The sequence below is a fragment of the Zea mays genome, chromosome 8 (genome assembly GCF_902167145.1).
Source record: "Zea mays cultivar B73 chromosome 8, Zm-B73-REFERENCE-NAM-5.0, whole genome shotgun sequence".
Classification (NCBI taxonomy): Eukaryota; Viridiplantae; Streptophyta; class Magnoliopsida; order Poales; family Poaceae; genus Zea; species Zea mays.
Genome location: NC_050103.1, coordinates 179,425,077 through 179,441,567, shown reverse-complemented (window position 1 = coordinate 179,441,567; position 16,491 = coordinate 179,425,077). Strand labels below are relative to the sequence as shown.

Here is a 16,491-nt window from a genome sequence, read left to right as displayed (position 1 = left end):
GCCCCGGTGTGTACTACGACGAGACCATCAACCTCGTCACCAAGTTTGCCACCATGAGAGCCGTCCTCTCCCTCACCCTCTCCCGGGACTAGGCGATTCATCAATTCGACATCAAGAATGCCTTCCTCCACGACACTCTGACGGAGACTGCCTACTACAGCCAGCCCACCCGGCTTCGTCGACGCTCTCGTCTAGACCTGGTCTGTAGGCTGAACCGCTCCTTGTACGACCTCAACCGAGCGTCACGAACATGGTACAATCGCTTCTCCTCCTATTTGGCCTCCATCGCCTTCGTCGAGGCCAAGTTAGACATGTCCCTCTTCATCTACCGGCGCGGTGACGACATCGTCTACCTCCTGCTCTACGTCGACGATATTGTGCTCACGACATCCACCGCCGACCTCCTACAGCGCACGATCGTCGCCCTTCAGCGGGATTTCACATGAAGGACCTAGGGCCCATTCACCACTTCCTCGGTATCATCGCCGTGCGCCGTCCTTAGTGTCTCTTGTACCTGACCTTCTCCAGGTCCGACATCGCCTACGTCGTCAAGAATGTGTGCCTGCATATCCACACCCCTCGGGAGCCCCACCTTACCACTCTCAAGCGAATACCGTGCTATCTCCGCGTCTCCCTCGACTACGCTTTCTGCTCCGATCCTCCCTGACGTCGGAGCACGTGGTCTACACCGACGCTGATTGGGCTGGCTGTCTCGGCGTGCCGGTCCACTTCCAGTTATGTCGTGTTCCTGGGCGCCAACCTCGTCTCCTGGGCTGTCTAACGGCAGCCCGTCGTCTCCCGCTACAGCGCCGAGGTCGAGTATCGCGATGTGGCCAACGGCGTGGCAGAGGCCTCATGGACGCGCCAGCTACTCCAGGAACTCCACAACCCCCTTCAGCGCGCCACCCTCGTCTACTGCGACAACGTTAGCGCGGTCTACCTCTCCACCAATCCCGTGTAGCATTAGTGCACGAAGCACGTGGAGATCGACCTGCACTTCGTCCGTGAGCGTGTCGCTGCCGGTGACGTTCGGGTTCTCAGCGTCCCCACCACGCTGTAGTTCGCCGATACCTTCACCAAGGGGTTACCGTTGAGTGTGTTCATAGATTTTCGATCCAGTCTCAGCATCTGTACAAGATAGTTGAGACTGCGATGGGGAGGGGTGTTAGTACCCGTTTAGGTTTTTGGGGTTTACCACATGTAATTACAGTCTCACCCCTGTGTAATGGACCAGACCCAACTAACTTAGTCTTTTAATGCAACACCCAACCCTGAGTTAGGATTAGGGTTTCCCACATTTAGAATACATTGTTCCACGTTTAGTTTTAACACCATCATTCACTCAGAGTCTAGTGGAAGTCTTTTAACATAACATAAAGTTGATGTCCATGGTTGTGCCACTTCCACTAAGTATTTAGTGTCCATTTAGCTAGATCTCTAGGTGTTTCTTTCTGGTGCCTATATCTGGGAGTTATAATTTACACTAGTTAGTTTGTCTATGCATCGCTTCAGTTTCTATATATCATATCTAGCTCCTTTGTATAACACAAACGAGCATTAGTTGCAGTGGTTAGAGACGAGTGTTGTCTTTCTAGAGACCATGGTTCAAATCCTAGTAAATGTGTCTTTTTTTATATTTCGCCGAGCCTTTGGAGAAGGGGAGCGGATGTACGAAGGAAGAAACTCCCACATTATATTACTAGAGATAGAGATGTTCACGGTGCCTAAAGTAAATAAACGAATATCTGTGTATGTGCGGTGGCGCGGGGGGGGGGGGGGGTCAGATCAAGTGACATAACATTTAAAGGGTACTTAAGTTTAGGACACGTTCAGTGTTTAGTCTTAACACCATCATTCACTTAGAGTCTACTGGAAGTCTTTTAACATAGAATAAAGTTGATTCCATGGCTGTTTCACTTCCATGGAACTGCGACTCACAGTCACAGGCTGTCATCTACTCACCGTCCGTAGAAGACTGGCGCGTGTGCAAAATGGTTAGTACATTCAGATTATCAGATATGACAGCTTCTCTTCGCCCATTGAAAGATGGGTATTTTAGTTATCTAGGCTAAAAGTCATTGCGTATGGCATATGCCAATCAGACTTTCCTGCTGCTTTTATTTTCTCTATTTCTTTAACTTAACATCCTGTAACTTAATTTGGTAATGAAACACTTTTAAAGGTTGCTAGACCATCTTGTAATCAAAGAATTGCTGAAGTTATTTCACAAATTTTGCTTTGTCTTTTAATTTGAACTGTTTAAATTCACTCACATGCAACTCTATCAGGTATCATGCGTGCTGTTCTTATGGCTGGTGCTTACCCAATGGTAGGGAAAATGCTCCCTCCTCGCAAAAATGCTAGAAAATCAGTTCTGGAAACAGCGAGTGGTGCCAAAGTTCGTCTGCACCCACACTCCTGCAACTTTAACCTATCTTTCAGTAAATCTTCTGGGAATCCACTGCTGATATACGATGAGATCACTCGAGGTGATGGTGGAATGTATATAAAAAATTCTTCAGTTGTTGGGTCATATCCTTTGCTTCTAATAGCTGCAGAAATGGTTGTTGCTCCACCTGATGATGATAGTGATGAAGATGAGGAAGATTCTAGTGAGGATGAAGCTGAGGAAAGCACATTGGTACAGCACAAAGAAGAGATTATGTCTTCACCTGACAGCATTGTTTCAGTTGTTGTTGATCGGTGGCTCCGGTTTGACGCTACGGCTCTGGATGTTGCTCAAATATACTGCTTAAGAGAACGTCTAGCATCTGCTATTCTTTTCAAAGTAAGATGATTTTACCTTGGCTGCTGCATTCTTTTAATTTATTTTTGTATTTAGCTTTTTCTATGTTCTACTCTCTATTTTTTTCTCCTATGATGGGCCCTGATGGTATCACAATTGAGGTATAGAGATGCTTTGGAGACGTAGCTATAATATGGCTAACCAAATTGTTCGACCATATCTTTCAATCGAATAAGGTGTCTGACGAGTGGAGTATATTGATATGGATCTGTAAGAATAAAGGAGATATTCAAAGTTATACTAATTTCTAGAGAATTAAGGATAGGAGCCATACTATGAAGCTATGTGAGAGTTATTGAGTAACGATGATCTTTTTGAACCAGTTTGGTTTCATGTTTTTAACCATGGAAGCCATTTTCTTAATAAGACAAGTGATGGAGCAATATGGAGAATAAGAGAAGGATCTACACATGGTTTTCATTGACTTGGAGAAGGCTTATGAAAAAATACAAGGAATGTTTCAGATGGACTTTGGACAAACATAAAGTTCCAACGAAGTATGTTGGACTCATTAGGGTCATACAATAGTGTTGTGACTACTGTTTGAACAAATAATGGGGACACAGATCACTTCCCCCTTAGAATAGGACTACATCAAGGATCGGCGGGGCCAGATGGTTTCACCGGACGCTTTAAGTCTGCTAGAGTATAATCTATCCTAATATCATGGCAGCAATTTCGGCTATTTGGAGTAGGAAATTTGGTATTTTTGGAAAACTCAATACTGCTTTTATTTCCTTGATCCCAAAGAAGGAAGAGGCTGACTATGTAAAGTATTTTCGTCCAATAAGTCTTGTGCATAGTTTTGGAAAATTGATTACCAAAATCTTAGCCAATAGATTGGCCTGCACACTTGATGAGACGGTCTCTCAAAATCAAAGTGCCTTCATCAAGGGACATTTGATTCAAGATAATTTCATGTTGACGCAGCAGACTTCTAGGCTCCTACATCATCAGAAAAAGTTCATTTGCTCCTAAGCTTTTGATTCAGTATCGTGGCCCTTTCTTATTGAAGTCATGAAGCAACTCGGGTTTGGACAAATTTGGAGAGAGATAATTTGTGGTTTACTGGCCTCTTCTTCTACTCAAGTCTTGCTTAATGGTTTTCTAGGGAAGCATATTATACACAGAAGAGGGCTCAGGCACGGGGATCCCCTCTCCCCGATGTTGTTTATTTTGGTGATGGACATTCTAGGCCTTCTCTTTTGTAGGGTGAAGAAGTTGGATTGCTGCAACAGTTATCAAGAAGGATTAAATTTCATCGGATCTCTTTATATGCTGATGATGTTTACCGGATTCAGTGCTCCGAGGATGATCTGATGGTGGTTCATAACTTGTTACCTTGTGAGAGATCTGATTTCCCTTGCAGATATCTAGGAATTCCTCTCTCCCTACGCAAATCGACCAAAGAACAACTTCAGCCTATCATAGACAGGATTGTTGATCGCCTACCAAGCTGGAAAGCAAACCTTATGACAAAGTCGGGTAGAGAAGATATGGTGCAGCATGTGCTCACACGCATGATTGTCTACTTGGCAATGGCCATTGATCTTCCTCATTGGGCTTTAGATGCTTTTGACAAGATCAGAAGGGGATTTCTATGGAGAGGTCGCAAAGATGCCAAGGGAGGACATTGCTTGATAGCCTGGGGAAGGGTGTGTCGGCCTAGGAGGTCTTGGAATATCTAGCTTAAAGGAATTGTGTTGGGCCCTTCGCATGAGATGACTTTGGTCGCATGAGATGGCTTTGGTTCCAAAAAAGGCAAAGGCTTTCTTGTCCACTGTTTTGATTTTAGAAGTGGGGAATGGAACCCACACTCTGTTCTGGACAGACAAGTGGATCTTGGGTCAAAGAGTAAGTGATCTGGCTCCTAGGTTGTTTGCAATTTTACCAAAAAGAATTGCAAATAATAGAACTGTTCTAGAGGCTTTAATCAACATAAAATGGATCTCTGACATCAATGGGGCTCTTTCAGTTGGAGCCATAGTGGACTACTTGCAACTGTGGGGTTTGCTATCAGAAGTGGTGCTACGGCCTGATGTAGAGGATAAGCATATATCCAGTTTAGCTAGAGATTGCAAATACTCGACCAAAACAACATATGAAGGCTTCTTTGCAGGTTCAACAGTTTTTGGCCATTATCCTTTGGTATGGAAAACTTGGCCGCCCCAAAAGTGTCGTTTCTTCCTTTTGCTGGTTGCCCATAGGAGATGTTGGACTACGGATAGACTTGCTAAGAGAGGGATGAATCACCCGACAAGATGCCTCTTATGTGACCAGGAAGATGAAACCCTGGACCATCTCCTTGTCTCTTGTGTGTTTACAAGGGAGTTTTGGTTTCATCTCTTTAGACCTTTTGGTTTAGAAAGCCTAGCTCCACAGCCAAGGCTGTCCCATTCCCACCTTCATGAACTGGTGGGAGCAAATCACAGGAGTCATGGCTGGCTTGCCCGAAAAAGGCCTCAACTTCTTAATTGCCTTGGGGGCCTGGACAATTTGGAACTTCGAAACAAATGTGTATTTGATGGTTGGACTCCAAGTTTGGCCTTATCTATATGGCTAGCAGTGGAGGAGAGATTGTTTTAGGAAGCGGTAGGGGCTAAGGGGCTTTCCTAACTTGCTGCCCTCCTTCCTGAGGTCTAACATCTTTTGAGTGGTTGTGTGTGTCTGATGGATTGTTTTGGTTTTCTGTGTTTTTGGCCTCCATAAAGAAACCTTTGTATTTGGCCTTCTTAGGCCTCTTTTTCCGTTCTTCTTAATATAATGAGACACAATTCTCCTGTGTTTTTGAGAAAAAACATCAAGTATCGTCTTTGAGCCCTTACCTTTTTGCCTTGATGATAGATAAGTACACAATGGATACACGATGGGATATCCCTTGGTGTATGTTTTTTCGGACGATGTAGTGTTATTTGGTGAAAGTCGAGCGGGAGTAAATAGGAAACTAGAGTTGTGTCTGAAGACTCTAGAATCCAAAGGTTACTCAGTAGAACGAAAACATAATATATGGGATGTAATTTTGGCACTACACATGAGGAAGGATATGTTAGTTTGGAAGGTCAAGTAGTGTCTAGGAAGGACACATTCAGGTATTTTGGATGAATGCTATGTAGAACAGGATTATTGATGAAGATTTTAACCATAGAATCAAAGCAGGGTTGATGAAGTGGTGTCAATCACCTGTCGTTCTATGTAAAGAGTGTTACAGAAGTCAAAAGGCAGGTTTTATAGGACATCAGTTAGACCTTCTATTTTGTATGGGAGAATATTGGCCTATAAAAATATGACATGTTCAACAGATAAGTGTTACAGAAATACGTATGTTGCATTGGATTTGTGGCTATACAAAAGGGGATTAAGTTATAGTGATGATATATGTTATAAGCTAAAGGTAGCACCAATTAAAGAAAAATTTGTTCAACACCGGTTGAGATGGTTTGGACATATTCAATAGAGACCTCTAGAGTGTAGTCGGATCGCAAGGCATGATAGTAATGACTAATGAGAAGAGAGGAATAGATAGACCAAAGTTGACATGGGAAGATGCATTAAAATGAGACTTGAAAGGATGAGATATATCCAAAGATTTAACCTTGTTAGGAGTGCATGGGAAACAACTATCCATGTACCCGCACCTTGATTTGTGTGTTCTATTGTGTTTTTTAACTCTAGCCTACTCCAATTTACTTGGATAAAAGGCCTTGTCATTGTTGTATATTTTTGAAAGATGTTGTCTGAGGTAAACTCCAACCGGGTGGTGGAATGCACCCACCTAATCCTAAGAGCGAGGGGACTGTCTATGGTTAGCCTGATATGGTGCAAGAACACTAGAACACACGAGTGTTTAGAGTGGTTTGGGCCGCCGGAGCGTAATAACCTACGTCCACTGGGGTGTTGTATAGCTGAGAGCTTGAGTGTGAGTGAGTCTGAGAGAGCCCATCGTTTGTAACACATGTGCCCTCCATTTTATAGTCCAAGGGAGGCACGTACAAGGGTGTTGTGCCCTGACAAGTGGTCCCCAACGATCTAATATTAGATATATACAACATGTAGTAGTAAATGTTGCGGTGGACAGAGATCTTTTCCTCGCCCGCCATGCCGATCTTCTGACTAGGCGTGTCTTCTGCCCCTTTTGTTGGCTTGTGCTTGTTGTAGAGTACGCCTGGTATGCTGACGTATGTAGGGGTCAGCCCCGCTGACGTGTGGTTTAGTTAATGCGATGGACAAGCGCGTTCTTCCCGAGCCAACGACTTCTCATGATTGTGCCGCCCTCGCGCGCGGCGTCAAGACACAGCCTCGGTGTCACACGTCGTATTGTGCAAACCATGCGCGTGGCGCTGACACGCAATTGCTCACATCGGTAACGTGCGGAGCGGACGAGCGGTCAATCAAGCCTGCACGGTCTGACAAAAGTCTGCCTATGCCCTGTGCACAACAAGACACACCGCAGTCGCTTGTTTGAATGCGGGCGGTGAGCTTGCTTCCAGTCGAAGGCTTGTGCCACGTGCCCATGGGCCATGTGGCAGCACCGGACCCCTGTCCCAGCGGAGAGTGGGGACCAAGGGCGTATGCTGGCCTGAAGACTTGGGCCCTGCCTGCTGGGGGTTTGAATGCCAGACAAGGAGGTCCAAGACCCGCCCATAGGGGTCTGGACGACATTCGTGGAGGTCCAGGACCCGCCCATGGAGGTTTAGGCTCATAGCGGTAGTCCCTGAGAACTTTCACCCTTGGGACACTTAGCGGCATCGGATCTGCACCCGAGCGAGAAGCGGGTCCCGAGGCCAATGGTTTAGTCAGACGGGTCCGGACCGATGGGCCCGACTGCTCAGTTCCTTAGTACACGGTTATAGGTAACCACATGAGTATCTGCTTTGACACAGTAGAAGAGAGTACTCCAGTTACAGGGTACTGACAGTGGTCCCAGTTGCTCAGTTCCTCAGTGCGTGGTTATAGGTAACCATGCGGGTATTTGCCTTTACACGTTAGGAGAGAGTTCCCCAGTTACAGGATACCGACAGATACCATGCTGACCTGTCAGTTGCACCAACAACTTGTCATGCAATTCATTCTGCATAAGCAGTTTCTTTATAATTGATATATGTAGAAGAAAAGTGGTACCGATGAATCTTCAATATGTTACTTCCTCCAGACTCTATGGGTGATGTTTTGGAGCTGTCTGAAGCATAGTCACAAGAAACGGGTACGGTGGTAGTGACCCTCGACCCGGAAACGCGGGATCATTTTCGTTACCACCATGTAAAAACCTCACATTTATTGTACCCCGTTCCTCGACCCTATCGACACGAGAACTTTGTGACTATGGTCTGAAGTCATCCACTTCGAACTTTGATTACTTTTTTTACAATATATTTATAAAACTTGGGAAATGTATACTTCTGTGATGCTCCCTGCTTTCGAAATTATAGGCCTCCCTCTTCCAAATCATAGGTCTTTTTTGATTTTTCTACATATCATATATCTAAATATAGCGTATGTCTAGGTACATATCTTTTTGCAATGTAGGTAGAAAAAACCAAAATGACCTATAATTTTGGACGCAAGGTGTACTAGTTTTCTAGACAAACCTGCTGTTACCATTTCCCAAACTTTCAAACTCAATGGTAAAAGGTAATTCATGGTCAGAGTGTGGAATATTGATTTCGTACAACCCTGTAACATTACTTATTCGTGACTGTTGGATTAATGGGCCAATCCTAGAGAGGGTGGCTATATAGAGTTCATACACGGGCCTCATGGGCCTAATCCATATACTCTAACACCCCCCCGCAGTCTGGACTTCCGTCGCAGCGAAGTTCACAGACTGGACTCGAAAAGAAGAAGTACATCAAGAAGTACATCACACCATAGGATCCCCCCACAGACTCAACTAGCCACTACCGATGTTGAGGCTGGCGCGAAACTCGGCGAAGGTCGAGGACGGAAGACCCTTGGTGAAGATGTCGGCAAACTGGGAGGTGGTCGGCACGTGGAGTACCCGAACATCGCCGACGGCGACGAGATCTCGGACGAAGTGTAGATCGATCTCCACATGCTTGGTCCGCTGGTGCTGCACCGGGTTGGTGGAGAGGTATACGGCGCTGACGTTGTCGCAGTAGACCAACGTGCTCCTGGAGAGGGGACTGTGGAGCTCGGCGAGGAGCTGGCGGAGCCACGCAGCCTCCGCCACGCCGTTGGCCACGGCACGGTACTCCGCCTCGGCGCTCGAGCGGGAGACGACCGGCTGGCGCTTTGACGACCAGGACACCAGGTTGCCGCCTAAGAAGACAGCGTAGCCGGAGGTGGAGCGCCGAGTGTCCGGGCACCCGGCCCAGTCAGCGTCGGTGTAGACGACCAGCTCGGAGGAGGTAGACCGGTGAAGAAGCAGCCCATAGTCGACGGTGCCCCGGAGGTAGCGGAGGAGGCGCTTGAGAGCCGCGAGGTGGGGCTCCCGGGGGTCATGCATATGGAGACAAACCTGCTGCACAGCGTAGGAGATGTCTGGCCTGGTGAAGGTGAGGTACTGAAGGGCACCGACAAGACTCCTGTACCCGGTGGGGTCCTCGACAGGGTCGCCCTCGGCCTCAGAGAGCTTCGCCTGCGTGTCGACTGGGGTGGAGCAGGGCTTGCAGCCAATCATCTGGGCTCGTTCCAGAATGTCAAGAGTGTACTGCCGCTGGTGAAGTAGGAGTCCTGAGGGGCGAGGCTCAGCAGTGACTCCCAGGAAATGGTGAAGCACGCCCAGGTCCTTAACCGGAAACTCCCGCTGAAGCGCGTCGATGAGTCGGCGAAGAAGTGACTGACTGGAAGCGGTGAGGACGATGTCATCCACGTAGAGAAGCAAGTAGGCAGTCTCTGCTCCATGATGGTGGACGAACAGAGACGTGTCTGACTTGGCCTCCACGAAGCCCAGTGTCACCAGGAACGTAGCCAGTCTGGAGTGCCACGCCCGGGGGGCCTGCTTGAGGCCGTAGAGGGACCTGTTGAGCCGGCAGACCATGTCAGGGCGAGAGGAGTCCACGAACCCCGCCGGCTGACAGCAGTAGACGGTCTCGATGAGAGCGCCGTGCAGGAAGGCGTTCTTGACGTCGAGCTGGTGAACGGGCCAGGAGCGAGCAAGGGCCAGCGAGAGCACCGTGCGGACGGTGGCCGGCTTCACAACCGGGCTGAACGTCTCATCGTAGTCGACTCCGGGGCGCTGAGTGAAGCCCCGAAGAACCCAACGAGCCTTGTACCGCTCCAGGGTACCATCGGCCCGCCGCTTATGCGTCCAGATCCACTTGCCGGTGACGACGTTGGCGCCGGGTGGACGGGGCACCAGATCCCACGTCTAGTTGGCGACGAGCGCCGCGTACTCCTCCTCCATCGCCCGACGCCAGTGGGGGTCCAGTAGGGCGGTGCAGACGGAGGAGGGTACCGGAGAAACCTGCGAGTCCCCGGGCGTGGCCGCCAGGACCCGGGGCGGCAGGGTACCGGCCGCGTGCCGCGTCACCATCGGGTGGATGTGCTGCGGGTCACGGTGAAGGAGCAGTGGGTGGTACACCGGCGTCTCGACACGTGTCGTGGGTGGCCGTGGCGGAGGTGTAGGTGTCCCTGGCGGGGACTGGGCCACCGGTGGTGCCGCCGGAGGAGAGGTCATCGGTGGTGGCGACGGCGGCGGCGGTGGTGCGAACCCCGGCGGCGGCAGCCGACGCTGGTAGACGCGCACCGGCTGGGCGAAGCGTGCCGGAGGGACCGGCGGCGGCGGTCCCGCGGCCGGCGACGTGGGCACCGGGGGCTGGCGCTGGTAGACCCGTACCGGCCGTGCGAAACGGGCCGGAGGGGTCGGTACCGACGGCCCCGCAGGCGGTGCAGTCCCACCACCCCCGCTCGGCCCGGGGGCGGTCGGAGACGGGGCCCCGCGGAGAGGCGACACCACCGGATGCGGGCAAGGCACCGGGCCGGGAGTAGGACCGACAGGCGGCGAGCGAGTACCTGCAGAGAGAGGAATGATAGGTGGCTCGACCACCGCGTCAGTCGGAAAGAGAGTGAAGAGGTCAAGGTCAGGGTCGGAGGAGGGTTGTGGGGTGGAGGTGGAGTAGGGAAACACGGACTCATCAAACACCACATGGCGAGAGATGAGGACCCGGCGAGAGGAGAGGTCAAAGCAGCGGTAGCCCTTGTGGTCTGGGGAGTACCTGAGAAACACACATAGGGTGGAACAGGGGGCTAGCTTGTGAGGAGCAGTGACAGCGGTGTTCGGGTAGCAAGCACACCCGAAGACACGGAGGTGGTCATAGCGCGGAGGAGTACCGAAGAGTGCCTGGTGAGGAGTGGGGGCTGGGCACGCAGTGGAGGGGAGACGGTTGAGTAGGTAGGTAGATGTGTGGAGGCCCTCGACCCAGAAGCGTGCCCGTAGGTGCGCCTGGAGAAGAAGAGTGCGGATGGTGTCGTTGGTCGTGCGGATCATGCGCTCAGCCTTGCCGTTCTGGGAGGAGGTATACGGGCAAGACATCCGCAACTGCATCCCGTGGGAGAGAAAAAAGTCGCGGGAGGTGGAGTTATCGAACTCCCGACCATTGTCACACTGAACGGCCTTAATGGTGAGGCCGAACTGAGTGGACACCCACGCGAAGAAGTGGCGGAGGGCGGGGAAAGCCTCAGACTTGGCACGCAAAGGAAAAGTCCACACATAATGAGAAAAATCATCAAGCACCACACGATAATATTTGTAGCCTGACATACTGGTAATAGGTGAAGTCCACAAATCGCAGTGTACAAGATCAAATGCATGAGTAGCATGCGAGGAAGAAGAAGAAAAAGGAAGACGAACATGGCGGCCTAACTGGCACGCATGACAAAGATGCTCATCATGTGATCTAGTACATGGAATAGTGGCACGACGAGCAAGCTGCATCAGGGCATCGCGTCCGGGGTGACCAAGGCGACGATGCCAGGTAGTAGAAGACGTGGTGGCAGCAAAAACAGGAGCTGTGTTAGGCGACGAAGACGAAGAGGAGGTGGCGTGCGGAAGCCGAAGCGTGTACAGGGGGCCGGTGCTGTCACATCTGAGGAGGGGGCGCCGAGTTGCCGAGTCCTTCACTGTAAGACCAGAAGAGTCAAACTCAACAGAACAAGAATTATCAGCTGTAAAACGGCGAATAGAAAGAAGATTGTGGACCAAAGAAGGAGCGACAAGAACATCGGGAATACGAAAAGAGCCAGGAGTGCCGGCGGCACCCACAGATGTGACAGGAAGACACGAACCATTCGCCACCATGATGGACGAAGGAAGAGAGGAAGAAGGGGGGCGAACAGAGGTGAGTATACCAGAGTCGGGAGTGATGTGGTAGGTAGCACCGGTGTCCGCGATCCACTCGGGACCCATCGGCGGAGTCAGAGTGGGAGTCTGGAAGGCAGCCAGGGCGGCCGCGTCCCAACCAATCATCCCGGAAGATGGAGCAGCCGGCGACGAAGCGGCAGGCGTCGAGGTCCAGGGTGACGGAGAGGCGAAGGCGAACCCCGACTGCGCACCGGCGAACATGGCCGCCGGGGGACGAGCCTCAGAACCTGGCCCCTGGAACGGCCACATGGAGATGCGCCCTGACCACGGGTGGTGGAAAGTGGGCCAAGGCGCACCCTGCTGGGGTCCCAACATCGGTGCGTTGCCACGGGCACCAGCGCCAGCACCGCCGCCGCCGGATCCACCACCGCCACCGCGTCCACCACGGCGGCGACGGGCCCCACCGCCCCCGCCTCTACCACCACGGCCCCCGCCGCCCCCGCTCGGCCCGGGTGGACGGGTCAGGGTGGTAGCCGCCAGCGCAGTCGAGGAAGACGAGGACCTCGGGCCAGAGATCGATGCAGCCTGAGCACCCAGAGTGATCTCCTCCAGGGCAAGGTCGTCGCGGACCTGGTGGAAGGCGAGGAAGGGGCGTTGGCGCATGATCAACGACCGGAGGTGGGTGTAGCGATCGCTAAGGCCGCGGAGGACGTTGAGGACAAGGGCGCGATCCTCCACGGGGCAGCCCAGATCGCCAAGTGAGTCTGCCATGGTCTTCATCTTGCGGCAGTACTCACTGACGCTGAGGTCCCCCTGGACGAAGGTGCGGAAGGTCGCGTCGAGGCGAAGAGCCCGGGCCTCGGCATTGCCCAGGAACTGGCCCTCGATGGCCAGCCAGGCAGCCCGGGCGTGAGGAAGGTTCCGGAGGAGGCTGTGGAGGTCGACGGAGATCGTCCCCACGATCTAGGCGAGCACGATGCTGTCGAGGCGCACCCACGCGGCGGTCGGCGCCACGCCAGTGGGGTCGCAGAGTACGTGGTCGTCCAGGGCGTAGCGGCGAAGGGTGAGAAGGAGCAGGTCCCGCCAGCGAGCGTAGGACGGCGACTCGGGTCCAGGACGACGGGAACCATCAGGCGAATGTTCTGGACACTCCCAGCCTGAAGGTGGAGCTGAGCCACGAGTGGGTCGGCCGGGTCATGCCAGGGCACCGTGGTGGTGGAGGTGGTGCGGTGCCCAGCTCCGACGACCGGCGCGGCCGGGACGCCGTACACGACGCCCGCGGTATCAGAGGTGGCCCCGCCGTCGTGGGTCGCAGGTGAGGCGAGAAGCTGTTCCGCCGCGGCAATCTGAGCAGCGATAGCGTCGGTGGCCTCGCGCTCACGCTCCCACATGAGGGCCGCCTCCCGCAGGCGGGCCTGTCGCGCCGCGTGCTCCGCGCGGGCAGCGGCAAGGGCGGCGATGGTGTATTCCTGCGGGGAGACCGGTGTAGGAGGTGGAGGAGGCGGCGGATCGACGACAGGAGGCGGATCGACGACCGGCGGAGGAGGGATTGGAGGGGGAAGGTCCCCCTGACCCTCAACCCCCGCGGGAACCTCGCCCACGACAGCAGCAAGGGCAGAGGCGGCGCTCGCAGCGGTGAGGGTACACGGGGCGGCCGGGGGAGCGCGCGCGATGGAGCGGGGCGGAGCAGCGGCGGCGCGAGCGCCAGGGGCAGCTGCGCGTGCCCAGGAGGAAGAGGAGAGGGGAGGAAACATGTGGGAATACGAGGGGGGAGGAGGATGCTGCTCGGCCATGGATGGGACGGCGGCGCGGCCGCGGACGGGCGGCACGGGGCGTCGCGGGGAGGCCGGGACCGTGGGCCGCAGCACGCAGGAGCAGGGTGGGCGCGCCCGGCGGCGTCGGCGTTGTGCGGTCGACCTAGGCGCGCGACCGGGCGGGGCGGCGACGGCGGCGCGGCCGCGGACGGGCGGCCGGGGCGCGCGGCCGGGATGGCGGCGCGGCCGCGGACGGGCGACCCGGGGGGACGGCGGCGCGGTCGCGGACGTGCGACCTGGGCGCGCGGCCGGGCGGGGACGGCGGCGCGGCCGCGGACGGGCGGCCGGGGCACAGTCCGGCTTCGCGACCTGGGCGCGCGGCCGGGCGGGGACGGCGACGCGTCTCCTGGCGGCGGCTGGCTGTGTACCCGGCGGCTGGGGAGGGAGGGAAGAGAAACCCTAGCTGGATACCATGTTGGATTAATGGGCCAATCCTAGAGAGGGTGGCTATATAGAGTTCATACACGGGCCTCATGGGCCTAATCCATATACTCTAACAGTGATTGGAGGGAGTATTATTTTTTACACAGTTGCTCCTAGTTGGTTTTGTTTGGTTGAAGCACCGGGACGATCTTCTCAAATCTCAATTGCTATGCACTATTCTTTCAAACTGTTGAGCTATGACATGTCTTTCTGTTTCTGATAAAATTTGTTTTCTACAGGTGAAACATCCACAAGATGTTCTACCTCCTGCGCTTGGAGCGTCAATGTATGCCATCACATGCATCCTTTCATTCGATGGTTTGCCTTCTATGGTTCCACCTAATGACCTTTCAGCAAACCGAGGTTCAGGCCAGGATTTAGCAGAAGCTAGCAAGTTCTCTCAGGGAAGAAGAGCGGGTTATATTCCACCAAGTGGTTTTCTGATGTCCTTGTTAGCTGATAGGACCCATAATGCACCTTCTTTCCAGAACTCATCTAACCATCCAGGAGGTGGTTCAGCGCATACTCGGCCATCCAGGGCTCCTGTTGGTAGGTTTGATCGATCTCGGCGACCTTTCCGCAATTCTGGACCTGGGACTTCAGCACCACGTTCTTTCAAAAGGCAGCGCGACGCTCCACGGTGAGCAGGGCATAAAGGCAGCCTTTTGCATGCCAGCCATTTCGGATGTGCTTTGTCAACGGTGCCTAGTCTAAGAAAAGGACGTGCTACAGAATCACAAGCTTTGCTGTGTTCCGTTGTAGAAATGAAAGGAAAAGAATTATAGCACTGCATCAGATTCCTTTGTCGAAGAGTTTTTGTAGGTATGCCCCTGAGTGTTTTGTGTACTTTGCTCAGCCGAGCTCATTTGCACCGTAGATCTCAGAGGTGCCTGTAATCTTTTGGATGGAGTTCGGATGTTAAAAAGAAGTGGGAAAGAAAAGGGAAGACCTGTTATCTGCTCAAATGATGAGCCCCATAATTGACGGTATCACTGGACCATAGATGAACTTTGTGCTGTAGTGCCATAGGCAATATGGTGTGACGGGCGAGTGGAATTTGCCCTGCATCGCAAGCGTTAAATTTTGTCCTTGTATGTACGTACTTAGTAAACTTAGTAATAACCCTTTCTTTGAATTCAGTTTTATAGTGAGTCCAACATGATATGGCGCATTTTGTTCTTGTTTGGGAAAAAATGCAAGCGAAGTACGATGCACCAACGGATTTTTCGGGGGATGAAGGTTAAAGTCTGACAACTTGGAATCCAGGCAAGTCGGAATGTTGGATTGTTTAGGACAAGAGGGGGTCCATCACTCTACCAGTAGGGCATGCCGGCTCTGTTTATAGGATAACTTAAAAAATGAACTGGAGCAGCTCTACTAGTGGCAGTGGGGTTCACCAGTCGGGCATGTAATGCCTGTTCAGGATAACTTCACTGAAGAAAAAGGTAAATCTGTAGCAGCGCTCTACTAGTTACGACTTCAATGGTTAGTTCAGAATAAGAGCCGTAAACTAATGTTGGTATGGTCGTACTCTAGTCTTCCGGGAAGTTCGTAGGTGAAGCATTTTTGTGATTTGAGATTCAGCAATTACCATGCTTGTAAAAAAGAAAAAAAACGTTTGGTTACACAACAGCTTTAGATGAAAATGTTCTGTTTTAAGGGAAAATTATTTCTTTAGCATTGAAAGTTCGTCATATTCGGAAAATACCACCAAAATTTTGCCGTTACAGGAAATAACACCAAAAAGGTCCTTCCGTTCCATACTGCAACACTACGCTTGCATCCCTGACCCCTCTCCAGTTTTCTGACCGACAGCCCTGTTTTGGATGATCGCCTGCACTGCACGACTGTTCACTCGATCAGCAGCAACAGCTCAAGCATCGCCTGGTGCAGTAGCAGCACGCATCTCAGAGCTGTTAACTGAGACAAAAATACCCCCATTCTTACTTGCCTTTCTCACGTACTGTAAGCAGCAATAAGATTGAAAAAGACATGACAACAGCACATCTAACACAACAGCCACATGAGTGAACATAGCTGATTTAAGGAGAATAACAGCACATATGTCATGAACACAACAGAAGGTTTTTAGCACTAAACATAAGAGTAGGTTTTTAGCATCAAGTCAGCCATCTCCATTTCAGCATAACATCAAGTCAGCCATCTCCATTACAGCTACTAACTAATGA

General features: G+C 52.1%; 1 protein-coding gene across 2 annotated transcripts in view; it reads left to right on the top strand.

The window, feature by feature from the left end:
- Nucleotides 1-15,441, top strand: part of LOC100384291 (DExH-box ATP-dependent RNA helicase DExH6) — a 30,371-nt gene extending 14,930 nt beyond the window's left edge. The window contains exons 14-15 of one of the 2 annotated variants that reach the window (XM_008657096.3): nt 2,289-2,788; nt 14,542-15,441. In XM_008657096.3, the coding sequence (XP_008655318.1) occupies nt 2,289-2,788; nt 14,542-14,946 (905 nt within the window). In that variant the 3' untranslated portion in view covers nt 14,947-15,441. The remainder of the gene's footprint in view (nt 1-2,288; nt 2,789-14,541) is intronic. The other variant, XM_035961960.1, reaches the window with a different exon arrangement.
- The last annotated feature ends 1,050 nt before the right edge of the window (nt 15,442-16,491 follow it).